At 41.7% G+C, this 24536-nt stretch overlaps 1 protein-coding gene across 1 annotated transcript in view; it reads right to left on the reverse strand.

Annotated features, from left to right (window-relative positions):
• LOC134338322 (triadin-like) overlaps window positions 1-24536 on the reverse strand; it is a 426556-nt gene that overhangs the window by 200650 nt on the left and 201370 nt on the right. Inside the window, exons 17-19 of the mRNA XM_063034074.1 lie at window positions 16916-16954; window positions 12560-12598; window positions 6808-6834 (exon numbers count right to left, since the gene is read on the reverse strand). Of these exons, the coding sequence (XP_062890144.1) occupies window positions 6808-6834; window positions 12560-12598; window positions 16916-16954 (105 nt within the window). The remainder of the gene's footprint in view (window positions 1-6807; window positions 6835-12559; window positions 12599-16915; window positions 16955-24536) is intronic.

Here is a 24536-nt window from a genome sequence, read left to right on the forward strand (position 1 = left end):
GAGCAGGGAGGTCATGCTGCAACTATATGGGGTACTGGTGAGGCTGCACCTGGAGTACTGTGTGCAGTTCTGGTCTCCATACTTGAGGAAGTATATACTGGCTTTGGAGGCAGTGCAGAGGAGATTCAACAGATTGATTTCAGGGATGAAGGGGTTAACCTATGATGAGAGATTGAGTCGCCTGGGACTATTTTCTCTGGAGTTCAGAAGAATGAGAGGGGATCTTGTAGAAACATCCAAAATTTTGAAAGCGATAGATAAAGTAGAAGTAGGAACGTTGTTTCCGTTGGTAGGTGAGACTAGAACTAGGGGACATTGCCTCAAGATTCAGGGGAGAAGATTTAGGATGAAGATGAGGAGAAACTGTTTTTCCCAGAGAGTGGTGAATCTGTGGAATTCTCTGCCCAGTGAAGCAGTTGAGGCTTCCTCACTAAATATATTTAAGAAATAGTTAGATAGGTTTTTACATAGTAAGGGAATTAAGGGTTATGGGGAAAAGGCAGGTAGATGGAGCTGAGTTTACGGACAGATCAGCCACGATCTTATTAAATGACGGGGCAGGCTCGATGGGCCAGATGGCCTCTTCCTGCTCCTATTTCTTATGTAATACCCAGGAACTTGAAGCTGCTCATTCTCTCCACTTCTGATCCCTCTATAAGGATTGGTATATGTTTCTTCATCTTACCCCTCCAGAAGTCCACAATCAGTTCTTTCATCTTACTGATGTTGAGTGCCAGGTTGCTGCTGCGACAACAACCCAATAGTTGGCATATCTCGCTCCTGTACATTCTCTCATCTCCATCTGAGATTCAACAAACAATGTTGTATCATCAGCAAATTTATAGATGGCATTTGAGCTATGCCAGCCAGGCCATGCTCTCTTCTTGCAGCTGCCATCAGGAATTAAGTAAAGGATAAAACTCAGTGTCCACACCACCATACTCAAGAACAGTTATTACTCTTTAACCATTAGCTCTTGAAGGAGAGGCGATAACTTCACTCACCTCATCACTGAAATATTTGTTTTTATGTTTCTTTTGTATTTACAGTTTGTTGTCCTTTGCACATTGGTTGTTTGTCCATTACGATGGGTGCATTCTTTCATCTATTCCACTGTGCTTCTTGGATTTACCATGTATGCTCACAAGTAAACGAACCTTAGTGTTGTATATGGTGACATTCTCTTTATGTACTTTGATAATAAATTTTCCTTTAACCTTGTCCTTTTTCAGGTTGGGCACTCTTATGGTCAACTGCTGTATTCCACCATACTTCAAACTTGTGCCTTGTAAATAGTGGGAAGGCTTTGGGTTGTAAAGAGATGAGTCACCCATTGAAGAATACACAGCACTTGATACATTTTTGTAGTCATGGCATTTATGTGGCTGGTCCAGTTGAGCCTCTTATCAGTGGATACCTCTAAGACATCAGCAGTAGAAAATTTAGGATAGGTAAAGCCATTGAATGCAAAGACAAGTCATAGTTATACTCTTGTTGAAAATGGTCATTATCTGGTGCCTCTTGGTGTAAGTGTTACCCTCCTCTTATCAGCCTAAGCCTGAATGCTGTCAGGTCTTGTTGCTTGCTTTCTTTGGTTGTTTTATTTGCTAAGGAGCTGCAAATAGTATTCAAAATGGGAAATCATTAGCTAATATCCCCATTTCTTATGTTGTGCTGGAAAGTGAAGTTGCCGCTGAAGATGGTTGGGCCCAGGACACTGTCATGAAGAACAGTGATGTCCTGGGGCTGGTGTATGTAATGTAATGGGTGACAGATTACACATATTGTTCATAATAGAAACTGTTCTACATAATTCACAAACATCGACATTGAGTTGTGTTCACGTTAAGATACGGTGTCAAAATGGAATGGCATAAGTGTAAGCTTATTGTTCATAATGGAAGTAAAGGGGTGTGGCTTTTGTTAAGCACATAACATGCCTCTTGCATGTTTAGTCACAAAATCCTACACTGGGATGATTATCTTTGACAACTGAAACCATCTTCTATTCTGCGTGCCCTTTGAGTTATATGGGTGAATCTCAACATTAGTACTGGCAAGGGCACAGGAGATCTGCTCTGCTAACTCACAAGACTTCGAGACACAGAACGCTATGTCCAAGTACTAGAAGAAGGGGTTGTTACAGACTGGTGATGGTTGGTTGGTATGGATAGTTCCACGTGGCACATTCCATCTCAGCTTAACTCGTCGTTCTATTTCAGCTTCAGCATTAGCTATTTCAGCAAAATTCCTCAGTGACCTATTTCAGATAATGTATTTCCTCTATATACATTATATATAACTAGACAAGCTTATAACCAATTACATATTTTGATGTTATTTATTGCGAGAAATCTACCTGAAGCCAGTATCAATTCTGGGATGCAAACATCCTCAAATGAGTTTCCAGAGCCAGCATTAGTCTACATCAGTTTAGCCACCTGTGCTGCCAGCTGGCTTGTCTTGCTTCATTGGACTTGATGTAGAATCCAGAAGGATAATAGGCTCTTTCCAAGATTTCACAGTTCTATTAAATCTGTCCCTGAACCCGAGCCACGTTTAACCTGGTGCAACAGATTCAAATCAATGAAATACATTACCTGCTGGGAGAGAGGTGATCGAAATGTTTTCAATACTGATTTCAGTTACTTTTAATAATCAATTGATTTTAGTATGGCATGAGTCTTTAGAATTATAAAGTTGAGAAAAAGGGACTAATATTTTTGAACAATTTGCTTAATTTATCCCGAGTGTCAATGAATCCTGACCACTGGTTCTGTCCGCATAGAGCTTGCAGGTTATCCCTCTGACTATATGGATACTTCATTGTCCTCACAGATCTCAGAGAAAGGTGCAGACACGAGGGATGGCAGATGCTGGAATCTGGACCAACAAACAATTTGTTAGAGGAATTCAGTGGGTCGAGCTGCAATTGTGAGGGTTCGGGAGTGGAAAAGAATTGTCAGATGTTTCTGTTTGAATTCCTGTTTCAGAATAATTGTCCATCAAGTTGCTTGTTAGCCCACAAAAGGATGTATAGGTTGGTAGGTCAATAGGCCACTGATAAGTGCCCCTTGTGTAACTGAGAGCTAGAATTTAGGGGAGGTATTGTGAATATGGAAAGAATAAAATTGAGATTAATACAGGGGTAGTGTAATTTGGTGTTTGATGCATGTATTGGACTGATGGGCTTGTTTCCATACTGTAGTCTGGACTCCACTCAACGTCTAGGAATATTAAAGATATCTAAAGCTCCATCTTCTCCAAGTGCAAGGGCTGGAGTTTCAACGGCTGCCAAAACCATTTTGTGAATGCAGAGAGAAATCCCCTATGCTGTGTAGGGTCGTGCCAAAATGATGGGAGCCAGGCTTTGTGGAGAAAACAGTATGGCACAGGGACAGGCAGGAGGCAATTCTGGAGCTACGGTGGACCAGCCACGTTCTATCATTTGTGCCACTGCTTCCTTATTTACAGATCTGGGGACCATGTGCTGCTGTGTAGACATTTCTGGCTGCTTAGGAAGTTCACCGCTGTTATTATCTCAGCTGTGTATATTCTGCCGCAGGCTGATGCGGACCTGACTCTCAAGGAATTGTATGAAACCATCAGCACCCTGGAGACTGTACAGCTGGTGGCTGCTTTCATCGTCGCCGGAGATTTAAATCAAACATTTAATCGCTGACTAAAGTCTCTCTGAAGTTCTGTCAACACATCCAGGTGAGCACATGAGGAGACAGCATACTCCATCACAGCTACTCACCATTCCGCAACACTTACAAAGTGCTCCTCCGTCCACCACTTAGGAAGTCTGACTGCATCTCGATCTTGTTTCTGCTCATGTACAGGCAGAAGCTGAAACAAGAGGCGGCCATAGTTAAAAGTGTCCACTGTCGGTCTGAACAATCAATCTCCACGCTACAGGACTGCTTTGATGATGTCAACTGGAATGTCCTTCATGATGAGGATTTCTCCGAGTTCACGGAAGGGGTCACGAGCTTCATCCAGAAGTGCATCGAGGATGTTTTCATCCAAAAATCAGTGAGGGTCCGTCCAAACCAGAAACCCTGGATCAGCAGTTCCGTGTGTGCTGCAGTCACTGCACGAGGCAGAGCTTTCACCAGCGGTAACCACCAGGATCTCCAGAAATCCAGCTACGATCTATGCAAAGTCATCAAGGCAGTGAAACGACAATATAGGGACAAGATCCAGCGACAACTCACCAACAACACCCGCAGCATATGGCAATGTCTGCACACCATCACACACTTCACAGCTAAACGCAGTGGTGCTGCCAACATCATTGCTGCTCTCCCAAATGAGCTGAACTGAGCCCCAAAGAGAGCTGCTGATGTGACCTGCACCTTGGTCATCTCTGAGGGTGAAGTACACAGGTGTTTCCAACGAGCGGACAGCCACTAGGCGCGTACCGGATGGCATCCCGGAGCGGGTACTCAGAGAGTGTGTGGCACAGCTGGCTGGTGTGTTTGCAGACATTTTTAATCTCTCCCTCTCCCAGTGTAGAGTACCCTCCTGCTTCAAAACATCCACCATGTCCCTGTACCTAAAAAGACCAAGGTAACATGGCTGAATGACTGGCGTCCTGTCACGCTCATCTCAATAACAAACAAATGCTTTGAGAGGCTGGTCAAGGACTACATCTGCAGCACGTGATGACCCAAACTGGACCCCCTACAATTTGTCTACTGACACAACCGATCGACAGATGACACAATAGCCACAGCTCTACTTGGGAAAAAATGGACGTTTATGTGAGAATGCTGTTTTTGGACTACAGCTCAGCATTCAACACCATAATTCCCTCCAGGCTTGACACGAAGCTCAGAGACCCTGGCCATCACGCTGCCTTGTGGAGCTGGATCCAGGACTTCCTGTCAGATAGCCAGCAGTTGGTAAGAGTGGGCTCCTTCACCTCTGCCCCTCTGACCCTAAACACAGGAGCCCCCCAGGGCTGTATCCTAGGCTCTCTCCTTTAACTCTCTGTACATCCATGACTGTGTTGCCACCCGCAGCTCCAATCTGCTAATTAAATTTGCAGATGTCACTACATTGATTGGCCTTATCTCAAATAATAACGAGGCAGCCAACAGAGAAAAAGCCGTCACCCTGACCGGTGGTGTCAAGAGAACAACCTTTCCCTCAATGTAGCAAAAACCAACAAGCTGGTTGTAGACTACAGGAGAATAGAGACAGGCTCACCTCTATTGACATCAATGGATCTGGGGTTGAGAGGGTGAAGAGCTTTAAGTTCCTTGGTATACATATTACCGAGAAACTCAATGGCTGAGTGATGAAAAAAGCACAATAGTGCCTCTTTCACTTCAGACGGTTGAAGTTCGGCATAAGTCCCCAGATCCTAAAGACGTTCTGCAGGGGCACAATTGAGAGCATCCTCATTGGCTGTATCACTGCCTGGTATGGGAACTATACTTCCCTCAATCTCTGGACTCTGCAGAGAGTGGTGCGGACAGCCCAGCGCATCTGTAGATGTGATCTTCCCACTATTCAGGACATATACAGTGACAGGTGCATTAAAAAAAGGCCCAAAGGATCATTGGAGACCCAAGTCACCCCGCCCACAAACTGTTCCAGCTGCTACCATCCGGGAAACGGTACCGTAGCATTATAGCTACAGGCTCCGGGACAGTCTCTTCCACCAGGCCATCAGACTGATTAATTCACACTGAGACAATTGTATTTCTAAGCTATTTTGACTGTTCTGTTGTATAACATACTATTTATTACAAAATGCTATAATTCGCATATTGCACATTCAGACGGAGACGTAAAGATTTTACTCCTTGTGTGTGAAGAATGTAAGATATAAAGTCAATTCTATTCAATTCAATCTGAATAGAAGTAAAGATGAGGAGGAATTTCTTTAGCCACAAGATGTGAATCTGTGGAATTCATTGTCACAGACAGTAGTGGAGGCCAAGTCATTGGGTATATCTAAAGCAGAGGCTGATAGATTCTTGATTAATAAGGGAGTCAAAGGTTATGGGGAGAAGGCAGGGGAATGGTGTTGAAAGGCAAAATAAATCAGCTGTGATCGAATGGTAGAGCAGTCTCAATTGAGTGAATGGCCTTATTCTGCTCCTGTGTTGTATGGCCTTGTGGAGTATTTTATGTTAGCTTTTCAAATGCACCTTAATTGTCTGTGTTGGAATCAATAAAAGTTGCAGCATTTGTCCTGAGCACGAACAACAGATCTTCCTCTCGGGTCACCTCTCTAATAAGTAATTGTTCATATTTATACCTCAGACAATTTCCCTCTCATGCTTCAAGTTCAGACTGAACAGATGGCAATTTAATTGGCAACATCAAACAAAAATAAAGATTCAGTAATAAACTTTAAGTGGGCTGCTAAAAGGCCGTTTCCCAATTCGTTCTTCCTGCTTTCTTGATGATGATTACCCACGCAGAACGGCCACTTTGATTTGGCACGAAAATGAATGACAGAAAATAGGTCAGAAGTGAAAACAAATTGAATTTATGACATTATTGCTTCATCTACTTGCTCCTGGTCCCTGTTAATGATGACGAAAAGAGAACCGGTAGCAGCTGTTGGAGATCAGCTGTTAAGAATTTCTAATCCATTATGCACCGCCACCTGTTCAAGTGGTGCCACAGAACTGGGCCAAATCCAATTGGAAAAAGATATGCATCTGCAGCTTTTGTATAAAAAGATACTGAGCCCATATCTCAAAGTAAAATTTGCTTCTTAATCGTAGACAGAAATAAGTTATATGATCCTTCAATGTTTCTTTTTTGGTCATAAGAGCTTACCTGGGGCTTTTTCTTTAGTAGCTTTAGCTGAAAGACAAAATAAGAGAAGTGAGTAGCATGATGTTGGATAAAACAAAACTAAAGAAGTATATTTACCAGCCTATCCATTGGCAAGTGAGACAAAACTTTATACATCAAAGGTAGAAGAATGAGAGGCAGGATAAAAAGTAAAAGATAAGCATTGGAAAAACATAATTAATTACAGACCTTTGTTTTCCATGTGAGGATAAATAACCCACAAGCTCATCTAAAACTTATTTGAGATGTCTCAGGTCTACATTGCAACCCCAGTGAGCCACATTCAATCCCTATGTTACTTAAGTGTAGTTTGTTTCCTTGTGACTGCATGGGCTTCCTCTGGGTTCAGTTCTTTCTGCTCGAATAGCAAAGATGTACTGTATGGAGGTCATGTAGGACTGACAGTTCCTCGGGAAGATTGGATTGACGATGTATTTGAATGTAAGAAAGCCGAATACCAGGAGCTGGTAGAGCAGTGCCCGAGACGGGTGGAGGGCACGATGTGAGCCTAAAGAGGTGGAGAATAGAGGTTTTTCTAGCTGCTCACTGTGCAGAGCCTACTCTCTTCTAGGCGTTACAGGGGCTGCAAAGCAAAGAGCCATCAGCACCATCGTAGAGGCTGCTGTGCGAGTCTCTAGATGGCTATGGATCAAGACCAATGCTGCTGGGACACATCTCGGGGCCTGATCAACCCTGGCTGGTTGCCTGGGCGAGTCTGTCTGACGTTGAAAGACCCAAAAGACCCGAAACACCCGATGACCCCAGGTTACAACACTGACGATATGGCCCAGGAGCATTATAAGCTGGTAGGCTAATTTCCCGTAATGCATAGGTAAATAGTGGAACTTGCGGGGGGGGGGGGAGCAGGGGAGGCGGGAAGGAAGTTACTAGGAATGTTGGGAGGAAAAGCATGATTTGGTTTGGATTAATGTAAATGTTTGGTGCAGACTAAGTGAGCTGAAGGACATATTTCCCTGATTTACCGATCTTTGAAAATCCTGGGCCATTTTCTTTTCATTCACTGCTAGTTTCTTTCATGTGATTATGACGAACAAATATATTTGGTAATTGAAAGCTGATAACCTTTATACCTAGATTTTAAAGCATACACAAGGATAAAACAGAACTCCAAACATTTTTGTTCTTTATCCCAGAATTAAATACATGGTATATAGAATTCCATTTATATCAACAAGTTTGCGAATAATAATGATAACTTTATTTATATAGCACCTTTCAAGTATTAAGGTGCAGGCTCAAAGTTCTTCACATAGAATGCAAAGATAATTAAATAGTCAGAAAAGCACGAGACAAAATTAAAAATCATAAGCAAAGACAAACATTATATTAAATAAAATGAAATCCGACATCATCATCATCATATGCCATGTCATATAACATGGACAATCATGGCCTTTGATCATGATTTTTCTGAGCAAAAATCAAATATGCCATATTATAAAAATGCAATTAATATCATCAGGCATTAAGTAATCCTATAAGTAGGTCAAATTAAAGAAGTAGGGTTTTAGAAATGTTTTGAAATATTCCACAGTACTAGCCTGGCATATCTCAGTCGTAAGAGTATTCCAGATTTTTGGTGCATAAGAGCAAAAAGGTCGCATCACCTGTTCTTACATGCTTGGTTCTATGAACGCTAAGTAAAACCAGTATTCATGAATCTAAGATTACGATTAGGGATGTAAGGGGATAGACACTCCAAAATATATGGAGGAGTAGGTTCATTCAGAGCCTTATATACAATTAGAAGTCTTTTAACATTGATCCTAAAGGACACTAGCAGCCACTGTAATGATGCCAAAACAGGTGAAATGCCCAGATTTTCTTCTTTTGGTTAAGATTCTTGCTGCTGCAGTTTCACTAAACTGCAGCTGATTTATATCTTTCTTAGGCAGTTCTGAAAAGAGTATTTTACAAATGTCTAATCAGCTAAAATCAAAAGTGTCTATTTGCATCTTGAGATGTTATAAGGAATTGAACTCATGCAATGTTCCTTAAATGAAAGAACATAGCCTTAATTATATGGTTAATATGTAATTCGAAATTTAGCTCAGAGACAATAATAAAGCCTATTCCTTTTTACTTCTGGCTCAGTGTGCCAAATGATCAAGTTTATTTCTACAGTTCAGACTTTTTATATTGATAGGAATAACCAAAATTTCTGTTTCATTCCCCTAGTTTAGCTTAAGGGAACTCAAACTCATCCATTCCGTAAAGCCAGTAAGACCCAGGCCAGTGGGTTTAGAGCCTCAGGGTCATCTGGCTCAATAGACAAATACAGTTGTGTGCAGCCTGTGCTGCTGTGGGAATTTACTTTGGGGTTTGAAATAATCTGATCTAACGGGACCACGTAGAGTGAGAACAAAATGGGCTAAGAATTGATCCTTGCGGCACATCAAACACAATATTATAGATTGTAGGCACACAATCACCACTGTTAACTAAGAACATTCTTCTTGTTATATAAGATTGAAACTAGCTTAAGGCAGAAAGGCCTACCCATTGACTAAAACAACAGGAATTCTGCAGATGCTGGAAATTCAAGCAACACACATCAAAGTTGCTGGTGAACGCAGCAGGCCAGGCAGCTCTCCAGGAAGAGGTACAGTCGACATTTCAGGCCGAGACTCTTCGTCAGGACTAACTGATGGAAGAATTAGTAAGAGATTTGAAAGTGGGAGGGGGAGGGGGAGATCCAAAATGATAGGAGAAGACAGGAGGGGGAGGGATGGAGCCAAGAGCTGGACAGTTGATTGGCAAAAGTGATGAGAGGATCATGGGACAGGAGGCCTAGGGAGAAAGAAAAGGGGGAGGGGGGAAAAACCCAGAGGATGGGAAAGGGGTATAGTGAGAGGGACAGAGGGAGAAAAAAGGAGAGAGAGAGAAAGAATGTGTGTATATAAATAAATAACGGATGGGGTACGAGGGGGAGGTGGGGCATTAGCAGAAGTTAGAGAAGTCAATGTTCATGCCATCAGGTTGGAGGCTACCCAGACGGAATATAAGGTGTTGTTCCTCCAACCTCCCCACCTCCCCCTTGTACCCCAACCGTTATTTATTTTTATACACACATTCTTTCTCTCTCTCTCCTTTTTCTCCCTCTGTCCCTCTGACCATACCCCTTGCCCATCCTCTGGGTTCCCCCCCCCCCGTCTTTCTCCCTGGGCCTCCTGTCCCATGATCCTCTCGTATCCCCTTTGCCAATCACGGGTCCAGCTCTTGGCTCCATCCCTCCCTCTCCTGTCTTCTCCTATCATTTTGGATCTCCCCCTCCCCCTCCCACATTCAAATCTCTTACTAACTCTTCCTTCAGTTAGTCCTGACGAAGGGTCTCGGCCTGAAACGTCGACTGTACCTCTTCCTAGAGATGCTGCCTGGCCTGCTGCGTTCACCAGCAACTTTGATGTGTGTTACCCATTGACTAAAGAAGTTTATGAGAATGCTGTGAACTATGGTATCAAATGCTGCTCTCAGATCTAAGAGAACTTTCTGTACTATGATTTGATTGAAAACCTAATTGAAACTTGACAAGAATAGACTTTTTATTCAGGTAATCACCTAATTGTCAAAAAACTACTTTTCTAAAATTTTACTTAGAAAAGGCATGTTGGAGATAAGCCAAAATTGTCCAAAGCAGAGCATTCCAGTTTTTTTTTAAAAGCAGGAATTTAACTACTGCAGTTATTAAGGAAAAATACCAAAAACTAGTGAGCAATTAACTACGTTGAGTACACTGTTGATTACTGCATCTGAAACTTCTGTTAAAAAACCTGTGGGAATAGGATCAGGGATACTAGTGGATAGTTTTAGCGAAGTAATTATTTCTCAAAGTTCTGGTAAACTTAATTTAGTAAAAGAGTTTAGTTCACAGTGTTGAGCTCATTGAGGTTCAATAAGGTTTATTCTTGAGGTCTGTTTTATATGACATTGTATGAGCAATTTCAAGTTCCTAGATGTCAATATCTCTGAGGACCTAACATGGACACACTATACTGATGCAGGTACAAAGAAGGCAAGACAGCGGCTATATTTCATAAGGAGTTTGAGGAGATTTGGTTTGTCAGCTAAAACACTCGAAAACCTCTACAAATGTACCATGGAGTGCATTCTGACTGGCTGCATCATCTGGTATGGCAGGGTGTAGGGGGCTACAGCACAAGATTAAAGTAAGTTGCAAAAACTTGTAAAATTAGTCATTATGGGTACTAGCCTCTGTAGTATCAACACATCTCCAAGGAACGGTGCCCATCCGCTTTTCTGATGACTCTGCCATAGTTGGATGCATCAGCAAGGGAGATGAGGCTGAGTACAGGGCTACGGTAGGAAACTTGGTCACATGGTGTGAGCAGAATTATCTGTAGCTTAATGTGAAAAAGACTAAGGAGCTGGTGGTAGACCTGAGGAAAGCTAAGGTACCGGTGACCCCTGTTTCCATCCAGGGGGTCAGTGTGGACATGGTGGAGGATTACAAATACCTGGGGATACGAATTGACAATAAACTGGACTAGTCAAACAACACTGAGGCTGTCTACAAGAAGGGACAGAGCCGTCTCTATTTCCTGAGGAGACTGAGGTCCTTTAACATCTGCCGGACGATGCTGAGGATGTTCTACGAGTCTGTGGTGGCCAGTGCTATCATGTTTGCTGTTGTGTGCTGGGGAAGCATGCTGAGGGTAGCAGACACCAACAGAATCAAAAATCTCATTCGTAAGGCCAGTGATGTTGTGGGGATGGAACTGGACTCTCTGACGGTGGTGTCTGAAAAGAGGATGCTGTCCAAGTTGCATGCCATCTTGGACAATGTCTCCCATCCACTACACAATGTACTGGTTGGGCACAGGAGTACATTCAGCCAGAGACTCATTCCACCGAGATGCAACACAGAGCGTCATAGGAAGTCATTCCTGCCTGTGGCCATCAAACTTTACAACTCCTCCCTTGGAGGGTCAGACACCCTGAGCCAATAGGCTGGTCCTGGACTTATGTCATAATTTACTGGCATAATTTACATATTACTATTTAACTATTTATGGTTCTGTTACTATTTATTATTTATGGTGCAACTGTAACGAAAATCAATTTCCCCCGGGATCAATAAAATATGACTATGACCATACTATAGAAAGGCGGTGTCCATCATTAAGAACCTCCACCACCCAGGACATGCCCTCTTCTCATTGTTACCATCAGGAAGGTGGTAGAGAAGCTGCCATCTGATTTTCCAGTGGACACTGAACCCATGAACACTACCTCACTACTTTTTTATTTGTTTTATTTTTGCACTACTTGTATCAACTTAACTATTTAGTAGACATATATATACTTATTGTAATTTAGATTTCTTTCTCTATATTTACTTATCATGTATTTCATTGTACTGCTGCCAAAAAGTAAACAAATTTCACGACACATGCCAGTGATAGTAAACCTGATTCTGATATTATTTATTTTTTCTACAAACAAATGTAGCTAAACTCTCATTTTTAGCCTCAGATGCTTTCAGCTTTCATCCATAATACAGGGGTAGGACATAATATTCCTATGCATGACACTGAGCTCCATTCACTGAGAAGTCACATCTGAAACTGAGCTCTTATCTTCTTGGTACATACTCTCAGCAACTTCCACATTAGCAAGACAAAGAAATGTGGGCAGTGTGGGGACCATCAGCCACTCAATTGCTTTTAAGAGCATACACACTCAATTGTTTTACCTTTTGCTGCAACTGTAGGTTTCTTCTTCTCATCTTTTTCTATAAAACAATAATGATTATGATTTATTTCCTTTACTTTCCATGTTCTGCGGATCCATATTAATCATATCTAATGTCTATCTCACAACCTCTCTGTTAAAGCAGATCTAAGACACTTATTTATCTGATCAAGTAATTTTACCCACTCTGTCCGACCTCTGTGTGAGTAACCGGAAAACCACAGTAGAGTTGCAAAGTAGCAACTTATCCAGGAATTTTTGTTTGCATTTCTCCTAGTCAACCACAAGGAGTGACTCAACAGATATTCATTAATAGCGTGCTTGGAAGAGAAATGTTATCACTTATCACCTTATTTTTGTGAGCTACAAAATAGAATCTTAATTACTGTCCTTACAATTCACATCCAGACTTTTGTTCCGCCCCCTCTGCGTGTACCATTTTGACAGTATGGAAGACAGCGAGCAAGCAATTTATATTTTCATTTATTCATCTGTAAGGTGTGATCTGGCAATGCCATCACTTTTTCTCTGTTCCTAAGTGGCTTTAAACTGAAGAGATTGTTAAGAGCCAACCTGATGGGTTGGTTTTCTAGGCCACACTGATGGGGATGGCTTATTTCGTTCCCTGTAAGGAATCACTGAACCCAATGGGCTTCATAAAATACTGTAATTTTATAAAATCTAGCTTTATATTGTGTGTAATTCAACATTTATTTAATTCCTCGAACTTAAATTCCACAATTCTCAGGATGAATTTTCTAGCATTCTGAATGGTAAGTCAGTAGCCTAACCACTATATTTCTTTTTCTAGAATATGTAAAATTAAACAGCAAGCAACCCTTATGTTTATCTTATTTGCTTAAAATCATACAATACATCGTCGTTCCTGTGGTGCTATAGGCTTCAGGTATGAAAGCAGGTCTGAACCAGAACATTGAAACTTTATCAAGATCATTTAAAGGCAATGCAACCTGGTGGACTGCTGCTGGGATGTCCAAGGTTGCCTTCTTCTTCCAGGTAGTCCTGAAGAAGGGTCTCGGCCTAAAATATCGACTGTTCATTCACTTCCACAGATGCTGCCTGACCTGCTGAATTCCTCCAGCATTTTGCATGTGTTGCTTCTTCCAGAGAGGTTTTTCTTAAGGTGTTATCTTTTAATAATTTATTCCATCTCACTCTAGCTCTCCCCCCATTTCTTCCTACACAACCCCTAGTCAACACCCACCCCCCCCCCCCAGTTGCAGGTAATATCTTCAGCCTTTCACAAGAGTTTCTGTAACCAGCTTTTGTTTCTTTCACCAATATTTCTTGCCAATGCAACATTCCATTGATTAACTCTGTAGCATTATTCCTTCAATCTTCCACTCTAAGGCCCATAGCTACAACTAATAATCTTGCACGCCAATGTTTCTGTCCCTCTTTCATGGTTACCTTTCTCACTCTGCATTTTCTCCAAATCCAAATCCTTTTCCAGCTATACAATCATTTCTTCTCTGAACCAAGCCTGCATAATATATTTTCACCTCTGACACCTCATCCACTCTAACCTCCAGCATCTGCTCTCCCGAGAGTATCTGCCCCATGGACAAACCCCTCCTCCGAACAAATCCTCATCTGATATATATAATGTGGTCTCACCGAGAAGGAAGGAATTTGAATGGCATGATACTGAATAATAATGCTCGTTAAAACTCTATAAAAATAGTTACATTAGGAAAAAGAAACCTAGGCATTAATAATACATCCTTGCATATGTGGAACAAATTGAAATTTGAAAATAACTATAGTATAGTCCGATCGAGAATCTCCGGAGACGAAGGCCCCAAATCCTTGGCTTTGCCTATTGCCGGGGCCGGGGCCGGGGTCGAAGCGCTCGGCAGAAATGGTGCTTGGTGTCAAAGAGGTGGTCGGAGGCTCGGCGTTTTCGAACGGACTCGGAGTCGGACTGTGGTCGGATGCTTCCAAGATGCTGCATCGGCTAGTTGGCGGCGCTGGAGGTTCACCATCTGCGTGAGATGATGGGACTTTCGAGAGACTTTGAGACTTTTACTGTGCCATGATCTTTTCTTATCAAATTAGGGTATTGCTTTGCAACTGTATGTTATAATTATGTGGTTTTTGTTAGTTTTTAAGTCGGTTTGTCATGTGTTTTCATGATATCATTCTGGAAAAACTTTGTATCATTTCTTAATGCATGCATTACTAAATGACAATAAAAGGGGACTGCGTGTCTCATAATCATAATAGTATATTTAATGAAAATTAACAATAGAAGTTTCCATCCAATGAATTCCATTCTGAAGCACCGAGCTACTTAAATTTTATAACTTTTCATCTGCTCTACACAAATAATGTTGTAATATCTACTACAACTTCAATGAATCACTTTTATGAATCACTTGTTTTGCTTATAACATATGTAACACTTAGGTTCGGCTGGTGACATTAGTCTAGGGGGAGACGGTCTCTGGCCCCACCAAACTTGTGAAATCTCATTTGTGTGGATGCTGCATGACATGTTGCCCTATTACAAATCCATACCACAAAATATTAGACAGTACACAATATTCAATTAAACACTTCAGCTTTATAATTCTTAATTTGACCATAGGGTTAGTATTGTGTCCAAGTATCCTTCGGGGGCATAGTTTATTCTGTTTGAAAGCCATTGTTATCGTGCTGATTGGTTCATTTAAAATTTGTGATGCTCTTTTCCCATTGAAAGCTTTTGGGCGCAACGGAACCCGTCTCTGGTTCTGGGCACCCTGGGGGTATAAAAGATGGCACGTGCAGAGGGTTCACTCTCTTTCTTTCCTGTCACCCATGGAGATTGACTTCAGGGTGAGTTTGCGACCAGTCCTGAAGGACCACTGAGAAAGGATGTTGTATACATTTGATGGGCCCCTCCTACTCCCATGGTTTGTTTAGTTAAGTATCTGTTAGCAGTATGCTCACTTCTTGGTTTTTATAAATCGGGGTTTAGCATAGTACCTGATGATTTAAAGGGTAACTGAATGTACGGTGTAGTGATTTTTTGGTTAGCTTAGTCGAATACTTGTTTAGCTAGATGCCCAATTTAGTGTTTCACTGTTTGTTTGTTAAATAAATACCTCACGCACCCATTTTAAATTCTATGTCCCTCTTTCACTCATTGGGTCCTTGAACCTGCTCTCCCACTTTACACCAAGAAAGGCAACACTTGATAAAACATGAAAAATGCAAACGGCAAGTTGTCTTCCATAGCTAGAGGATTTGGCTGAAGGACCATTATCAACACCTTGGTGAAACCACGTCTGGCATGTTAATGTCCTTTTTAAAGAAAAGATTTATTTGTGTTACAGAGAGTGCAATGGATGTTCAGCATTATGATTGATAGGGTGAAATTAGGTTTGTATTCATTTGCAATTGGAAGAAAGAGGTGGAATCTCGATTAAAATTGACATAATACTGACACAGTTAGACAGAATGGATGCAGGGAGCATATTTCACCTTGCCTGGGTGTCCACAATGAGTGGTTACAGATGGAGAGTATAGGCGAGAGACAGAGGATGAATAAAGATATATTTACTTGGAAGATGATGAACCTCTGGAAGTAATGACCACATGGGATTGCCGAATCTCACCTATTTTAGGAGATACTAACTTTCTGAATATAAAATGCTTCAAGAAGTATATGCTCAGAGAAGATATATGATTGTCATAATTGCACTGATAGGTGGAAGGGATGCAAAGGGGTTGAATGGAGCACACTTCTTCCAATGTTTGATATTTTTATGTTCCCATCAATAATTACAACAGATACACACTGATATTGCTATAACCCTGTATTCATACAGACATAAATTTATTGTCAAGAATTCAATTGTCTGCTGCTAAACACTTACTGCATCATTAGGCTCAATTTCAGCAAGTTTCATGAGATTTACCTGAAACAATTCATCAATGCTATGCAATTTATTCAATCCATACAGAAATGGACCGTAAACGATATAGAGAAAATAGTAGAGTTCTTTAATTCTAGACGATAACAAGTGAAGGAAAGTGCTCACTGTCTATTCTTATATCCATAATATTTCCCCTCCCCATTATCATTTCAAATCATTTGCTGCTTAAAATTGCATGCATTCTTTCATTTTCACAATAAAATAACTAAATCCAGAAAAAAAATTACTTTGATGAATATTTTGGTGCATTCAAAGCGAGATCACAAAAGAGAGAACGCGATTCCAAATGTGATTCTGTATTAGTCAATATCTCTAACTATTCACCCCAGCAAGACTCAGAGCTGAAAATATACTCTCAATAACACCTAATGTCTTTCTATATTGCAATGAACTAAAAAAAATGGGAACTCTACCTTTCACAGCAGCAGCTGCCATCTGTTGTTTTCCTTTTTCTAAAAAACAGAATTTTAAATGTGTTTCAGAACTTCAGTTCCTTCTTGACGAACATTAGTAATGCATTGATAGCCTAAGAACACAAGAACACTAAGTGATAATCACGTGACTAAAAATACAAGGCAGGAGGTCCTCAGCAGTATAGTCACAGCTAATATACCTGGATCACATCTGAACTTGGTCACAGTCCCCGACCAAGTTCTTAGATTCAAGGAGGTGCCACAAGAAGGGTTTAGTTTTGGCAAGGAGTGTACGTCATCAAAGATACTCACAAATTTCTGCATGTGTTCTGTCAAGAGCATTCCAACTGTCTGCATTACCATCTGGTATGGGGTGGGGCAGGGCTATAGCACCGATTGAAATAAGTTGTAGAGAGTAGAAAACTTCAGATCCATTATGGGCAGCCACCGTGGTGTCCAGGATGTCTTCAAGGAGCAACGCCTTGAAAAGGTGGCATCTATCATTAAGGACCCCCATCAGCCAGGACATGCCCTGTTCTCATTATGACAATCAGGAAGGAGGCACTGAAACCTGAATGCACATACTCAATGATTCGGGAATGCTTTCTTCCCCCTGCCACCCAATTTCTGAATGAGCATTGAACACATGAACACTTCCTCACTACATTTTTGTTTTTACGTTTGCACTACCTGTTTATTTTAACTAGTTCATATATATGTTGCTGGAAAGAAGGTTCTTGAGAAACTGAAAGGTTTGAAGGTAAATAAATCACCTGGATCAGATGGTGTACACCCAAAGTTCTAAAAGAGGTGGCTGAAGAGGCTGTGGAGATATTAGTAATGATCTTTCAAGAATCACTAGTTTCTGGATGGTTCCAGACGACTGGAGAATTGCAAATGTCACTCCACTCTTCAAGAAGGGAGAGAGGCAGAAGAAAGGAAACTATAGGCCAACTAGTCTGACCTTAGTGGTTGCCAATATGTTGGAGTCGATTATTAAGGCTGAGGTCTCAAGGTACTTGGAAGCATATCCTAAAATAGGCTGTATCAGCATGATTTCCTCAAGGGAATATCTGGTCTGACAAACCTGTTGGAATTCGTTGAAGAAATAACAAGCAGGATAGACAAAGGAGAATTGGTTGAGGTTGTGCACTTGGATCCTCAGAAGGCTTTTGACAGGGTACCACACATGAGGCTGCTTAACAAGCTACAAGCCTATGGTATTAAATGAAAGATCCTAGCATGGATAAAGCAGTGGCTGATTGGCTGGAGGCAAAGAGTGAGAATAAAGGGTGCCTTTTCTGGTTGGCTGCTGGTGACTAGTGGTATTTTCACAGGGGTCTGTGTTGAGACCGATTCCTTTTTACATTGTATGTCAATGATTTGGATGATGGAATTGATTGATGGCTTGTTGCAAATTTTGCAGATGATACAGAGATGAGGAGGAATTCCTTTAGCTAGTGGGTGGTGAATCTTAAGGCAGAGGTTGATAGATTCTTGATTGGTCAGGGCCTGCAGCAGTAAGGGGAGAAGGCAGGAGATTGGGGCTGGGAGGAAAGTTGGATCAGACATGATGAAATGGCAGAGCAGACTTAATGGGCCAAATAGACTAATGCTGCTCATATATATTATGGTTGTGTGGTCTTATATACTTACTATATTTCACTTTTTTTCTCTCTCTATTATTATGTATTGCATTGTACTGCTGCCTCAAAGATTATAGAAAGCTTTTGGTATGCTGGCCTTTATAAATCAGAGCATTGAGTATAGGAGTTGGGATGTAATGTTGAAATTGTACAAGGCATTGGTAAGGCCAAATTTGGAGTTTTGTGTACAGTTTTGGTCACCGAATTATAGGAAAGATGTCAACAAAATAGAGAGAGTACAGAGAAGGTTTACTAGAATGTTACCTGGGTTTCATCACCTAAGTTACAGAGAAAGGTTGAACAAGTTGGGTCTTTATTCTTTGGAACGTAGAAGGTTGAGGGGGGACTTGATAGAGGTGTTTAAAATTATGAGGGGGATAGATAGAGTTGACGTGGATAGGCTTTTTCCATTGAGAGTGGGGGAGATTCAAACAATAGGACATGAGTTGAGAGTTAAAGGGGAAAAGTTTAGGGGTAACATGAGGGGGAACTTCTTTACTCAGAGAGTGGTGGCTGTGTGGAACGAGCTTCCAGCAGAAGTGGTTGAGGCAGGTTCGATGTTGTTTAATTTTAAACTGGACAGCTATATGGACAGGAAAGGAATGGAGGGTTATGGGCTGAGTGCAGTTCGGTAGGACTAGGTGAGAGTAAGAGTTCGGCACGGACTAGAAGGGCCGAGATGGCCTGTTTCCATGTTGTTATATGGTTGTATGGTTATAAAGATAACAAATTGTTATATGGTTATATGGTTATAAATATAACAAATTTCATGACAAATTTAAACCTGAGTCTGATTCAGATTGCTCATCATTCCCAACTGGAAATGAGTTCAAGCTTGTCAGGATTGTGGCACATCATTGTGTCATGGGTGCCAATAACAAAGTCATTCTCATGTTTTTCTCTGTCAGGAGCAGTTGCTGTTTAAAGTCTTGTTATAAGCTTCACTTGAGCTATTTAATGTATTTCCAGAATACTGTAATGAGAACATTTTGGCATAAAAGTAGATGCTGCAAAGGTTGAAAGAACAGCCTCCTTTTAATGAGCAACTGAACTACCACGTGTAGGCATGGAAAATGGCACCATAACAAAATAAATAAACAAAATTTCAATGATGCAACTGCCAAAATATAGATGGCATGCAGGACATAAGGTTAGAAGGAGGTAGGTAACCAGATGGCTTTGGTTTAATGAGATTGGTTATTAAATGTAAAAGCGTATCTAAATTGTGCAGACAGATGTAATAAAAATTCAAAAGTCAACTAGGTGATGTTAGACAGAGAAAACAATTGAGATTTGTGAGACAGAGAGCTGTTTGTTTTCTATCGAGGTTTACGGAACAGCAGATGGACCATGATAAGATATTCCTGTTCTCTCTGTAATCCATTTACTGTCTTCCTTCCCATTATGTTCCAATCTTTAACAGCCTGCTGCTAATTCCTAAGGAGCACACGGTACCAAATGATCATTTGACTTAACCACTCCCTAAGTCTTAGTCGATGTTGGCAGCAGAACTATTTTAATTACAGCAAGCAATGACAATCAATTTGATTTTCGGTAAAATGGAAATGGAAATAGATCATTCTGTTTCAGATATTTTCTACATTATAATAACGTCGGGTGCCCAACTTTTTTTATGCCATGGACCAATACCATTAAGCAAGGGGGTCATGGACCCCAGGTTGGAACCCCTGCTTTAAAAGAATGTTGCAGAAGTCAAATTAAATTTATTATCAGAGCACATATACATCATCAGATACCAGCTTGAGAGTCATTTTCTTGTGGGCATTCTCAATAAATAGAAAGAAACACAACAGAGTCAGTGAAAAAAGCTACGTACAAACTAAGATGGAAAAAACAGCCAATGAGCAAAATACAAATTGTGCAAATACAAAAAGAAAAATAATATTATAATAATAGATAAATATTTAATAAATAATATTAAGAACAGGAGTTGTAGAGCCCTTGAAAGTGAGTCCACAGATTGTGGAATTAGTTGGGACCTCAGTGTTTGGGTGTTGGGAGTTATCCATGCTGGTTCAGGAGCCTGATGGCTTACAGGTAGTAAGTGTTTCTGAACTAGGTGGTGTGGGATCTGAAGCCCGTATCTCCTTCTTGATGGCAGCACCAGGAAGAGAGTTTGGCCTGGATAGTGGTGGAGGCCTTGATGATGGATGCTGCTTTTCAGCAACAGAGCTCCCTGTAGATGTATTCAATTGGGGGGTGAAAGCTTTACCTGTGATGGACGATGCTGTGTCCACTACCTGTTGTCGGCTTTTCTGTTCAAGATCATTAGTGTTTCCATGGCAGGCCATGATACAACCAGCCAATATACTCTGCACCATGTACCTATAAAAGTTTGTCAAAGTTTTAAGGTGAGATGCCCAATCTTTGTAAAGTTTAAGAAATTAGAGGTATTGCTAAGCCTTCTCTGTAAAGGCATATGTGCTCGACCCAGAACAGATCCTTGGAAATGCGAACACCATGGAATTTACAGTTACTGACCCTCTTCACTTCTGATCCCCTGATGAGCAGGCCGCTAAGCACACAGGCTTGCAGTGCGCCTGTACTGATGGTGATTGCGGGAGGCTGCTGTTGCCAATCCAAACTGCCTGAGGTCTACAAGTGTGGAAATCAAAGATCCAGTTGCACAGGGCGGTACTGAGGCTTAGGTATTGGAGCATTATGATCAGTTATGAGGGGGTGATAGTGTTGAATGCCGAGCTGTAGAGAGTGAATAGCATCCTAATGTATGGATCTTCACTGCCCAGATGTTCAAGGGTTGAGCAAAGAGCCAATAAAATGGAATAGACAATAGGTGCAGGAGTAGGCCATTCAGCCCCTCAAGCCAGAACCACCATTCACTGTGAACTCCAAGCATCTATTCCTTCCTCATCATCGCCCCCCCCCCCCGCCTTCTCTCTTCCGGTATCTTCGGTGTAACGATCTCGCTGCAGGCCCTGTTCACAAAAATCTCTGTTTCCCAGAAGAACCTGAAGTCATCCAGTTGCCTCTTCAGTGCCTCAACACGGTCCTTCAGGAGCTGAACCTGGACACACTTTCCACATTTGTAGCAACCAGAGGCACTATCAACGTCCCTGACCTAGGTGTTCTTGTACATCAGTCACTGAAAGCAAGCGTGCAAGTACAGCAGGCAGTGAAAAAAGCTAATGGCATGCTGGCCTTCATAACAAGGGGAATTGAGTATAAGAACAAAGAGGTCCTTCTGCAGCTGTACAGGGCCCTGGTGAGACCAAACCTGGAGTACTGTGTGCAGTTTTGGTCTCCAAATTTGAGGAAGGACATTCTTGCTATTGAGGGAGTGCAGCGTAGGTTCACAAGGTTAATTCCCGGGATGGCGGGACTGTCATATGTCGAAAGATTGGAGCGACTGGGCTTGTATACTCTGGAATTTAGAAGGCTGAGAGAGGATCTTATTGAAACATATAAGATTATTAAGGGATTGGACACACTAGAGGCAGGAAACATGTTCCCGATGTTAGGGGAGTCCAGAACCAGAGGACACAGTTTAAGAATGGGTAGGCCATTTAGAACAGAGTTGAGGAAAAACTTTTTCACCCAGAGAGTGGTGGATATATGGAATGCTCTGCCCCAGAAGGCTGTGGAGGCCAAGTCTCTGGATGCTTTCAAAAAAGAGATGGATAGAGCTCCTAAAGATAGTGGAAATTAAAGGTTATGGGGATAAGGCAGGAACTGGATACTGATAGTGGATGATCAGCCATGATCACAGTGAATGGCGGTGCTGGCTCGAAGGGCCGAATGGCCTACTCCTGCACCTATTGTCTATTGTCTCCCACATCATGCAAGCAGCACACTGAATCAGTTGACCTGTCATTTCTTCACCACTTCTCACCCTCTCCAACTGTGGCGTAGTCTCCTCCCTCAGCCTCCTCGCTGAAGACTCTCGAGCCAAAGAGTCGCACTTTTCTCGCAAGGCCGCTCCCCGACAGGCCGCTCCCCTAGAGCGAATCTGCTGTGACCTGTTATGATGCAGGCAAACTGGAGCTGATCCAAATTGCTTCTCAGGCAGGAGTTGATGTATTTCATTACCAACCTCTCGAAGTACTTCAGTACAGTGGATATAAGTGTTACTGGACAATAGTCATTGAGGCAGATTACCATGGTCTTCTTAGGCATCCATATAATTAAAGCTTGCTTTAAATAGGTGGGTACCTGACACTGCTGAAGTGAGAGGTTAAACGTGACAGTAAATACTCCGGTCAGGAGATCAGCATAGCTGTTTAATATTCAGCCAGGTACACCGTCTGGCCCGGATGCTTTCATCCTTCACCCTCTTGGAGGATGCTCTCATGTCGGCCTCAGAGTCGGAAATCACAGGGACACTGGAGGCAGTGGGAGTTGTTGAAGGTGCCTACATGTTCTGTCAGTCAAAGTGAGCAGAAAAGATAATGAGCTCACCTGGAAGAGAAACCTCATATGCTGCTTGGTTTCACTTTGTAGGAGGTGTTGGCATTCAATCCCTGCTACACCAGTCAAGCATCTTCCTGCGATTCAAACTTGGTCCGGAATTGTCACTTCACATGGGAAATGGCTTTCCAGAGGTCGTACCTGCTCCGCTTGTACTGTCTCTGGTCTTCAGATCTGAATACTGCCGAACTGGCCCTCAGCAGCTTGTGGTTCTCTTTGTTCATCCAGGGTTTCTGGTTGGGGAAGACACTGAATGATGTTGTGGGGACATTCTCATTCACACAAGTCTTGATGAAGTCTATGATAACCCTGGCGTATTCATTCATATCCTCTGATGAGTCCTTAAACATGGTGAAGCAATCCTGTAGCCACTCCTCTGTCTCTTTGTTGTTCTTACCTGTGATGCCTTGCTCTTTAGCCTCTGCCTGTGCGCTAGCAGGAGGACAGCCAGATGATCAGATTTCCTCAAAATTAAATTCAAGTTTATTTAGCATTCAACCATACATGAATGTAGCCAAACAAAACAAAATTCCACTGGGACCAAGGTGCAAGACACATTACCAACAAAATGGTTCAGGAATGGAATGATAGGCATTCCAAATCATAGTGTAACAGTGGTCGAGTGTGTTGGGAGCCATGATGCTGCTGGTGATACGTCAATGATAACTGGCTGGAGATTTCTTCAAGCACCACTCAACCTATCGAGTGTTTGCCTTTGATGGTGTGTAAATTGCAGTCAGGATTACAGCGGACAACTCTCTCAGTAAGTAAGACGGACGGCACTTAATTATTAGATATTCCAAATCAGGAGAACAAGAATGCCACAAGTTTGCAACGTTCGAGCACCACGGAGAGTTTATCATGAAGCACAAATCCCAACTTATGCCCTCCCCTAATGAAATCTTGCCAAATTGTGCTACTATAAAAATGCACAAAAATTTAATTTCAAACAACAGAGATAGATGATTGAACTTGATGGTTTGACTTTCATTGATCTGAGTGGTCCAGTCCATGGCTAGCTATGGTACTTAATTGACGATTAATGCCACTTCATATAGCTAGCAGCAGCCTGCAAAGCCAACATGAAACATCTGGACCGTTCCACATGAAGACAAGGACTTTTGTTTTAATTCCTGATGAAAAGCTTCATCCCAAAATGTCAACTGTTTAGTCAACCCTTCCCCCACCCCCACGTAGATGCCTGCTGAATCATTGTTCCTCCAACAGTTTGTGTGTTTCTTCTAAATTTATGTTTTTGTTGGGAGCTCCCAGCATTCACATATGGACTGTTTGTATAGTCAAAGGATGGCAGTAACTCTGAATACAGTAGGTAGGATATTTAATATACAAAGTTCAAAGTAAATGTTATTATTAAAGTACATATATGTCACCATATACAACACCCAGATTGATTTCCCTGTGGAGATACTCAGCAAATCTACAGAATAGCAACTATAACAGGATCAATAAAAGATCATCTGGAGTGCAGAAGACAACAAACTGCGTAATGCAAATATAAATAAATAGCA

The sequence above is a fragment of the Mobula hypostoma genome, chromosome 2 (assembly GCF_963921235.1).
Source record: "Mobula hypostoma chromosome 2, sMobHyp1.1, whole genome shotgun sequence".
Lineage (NCBI taxonomy): Eukaryota > Metazoa > Chordata > Chondrichthyes > Myliobatiformes > Myliobatidae > Mobula > Mobula hypostoma.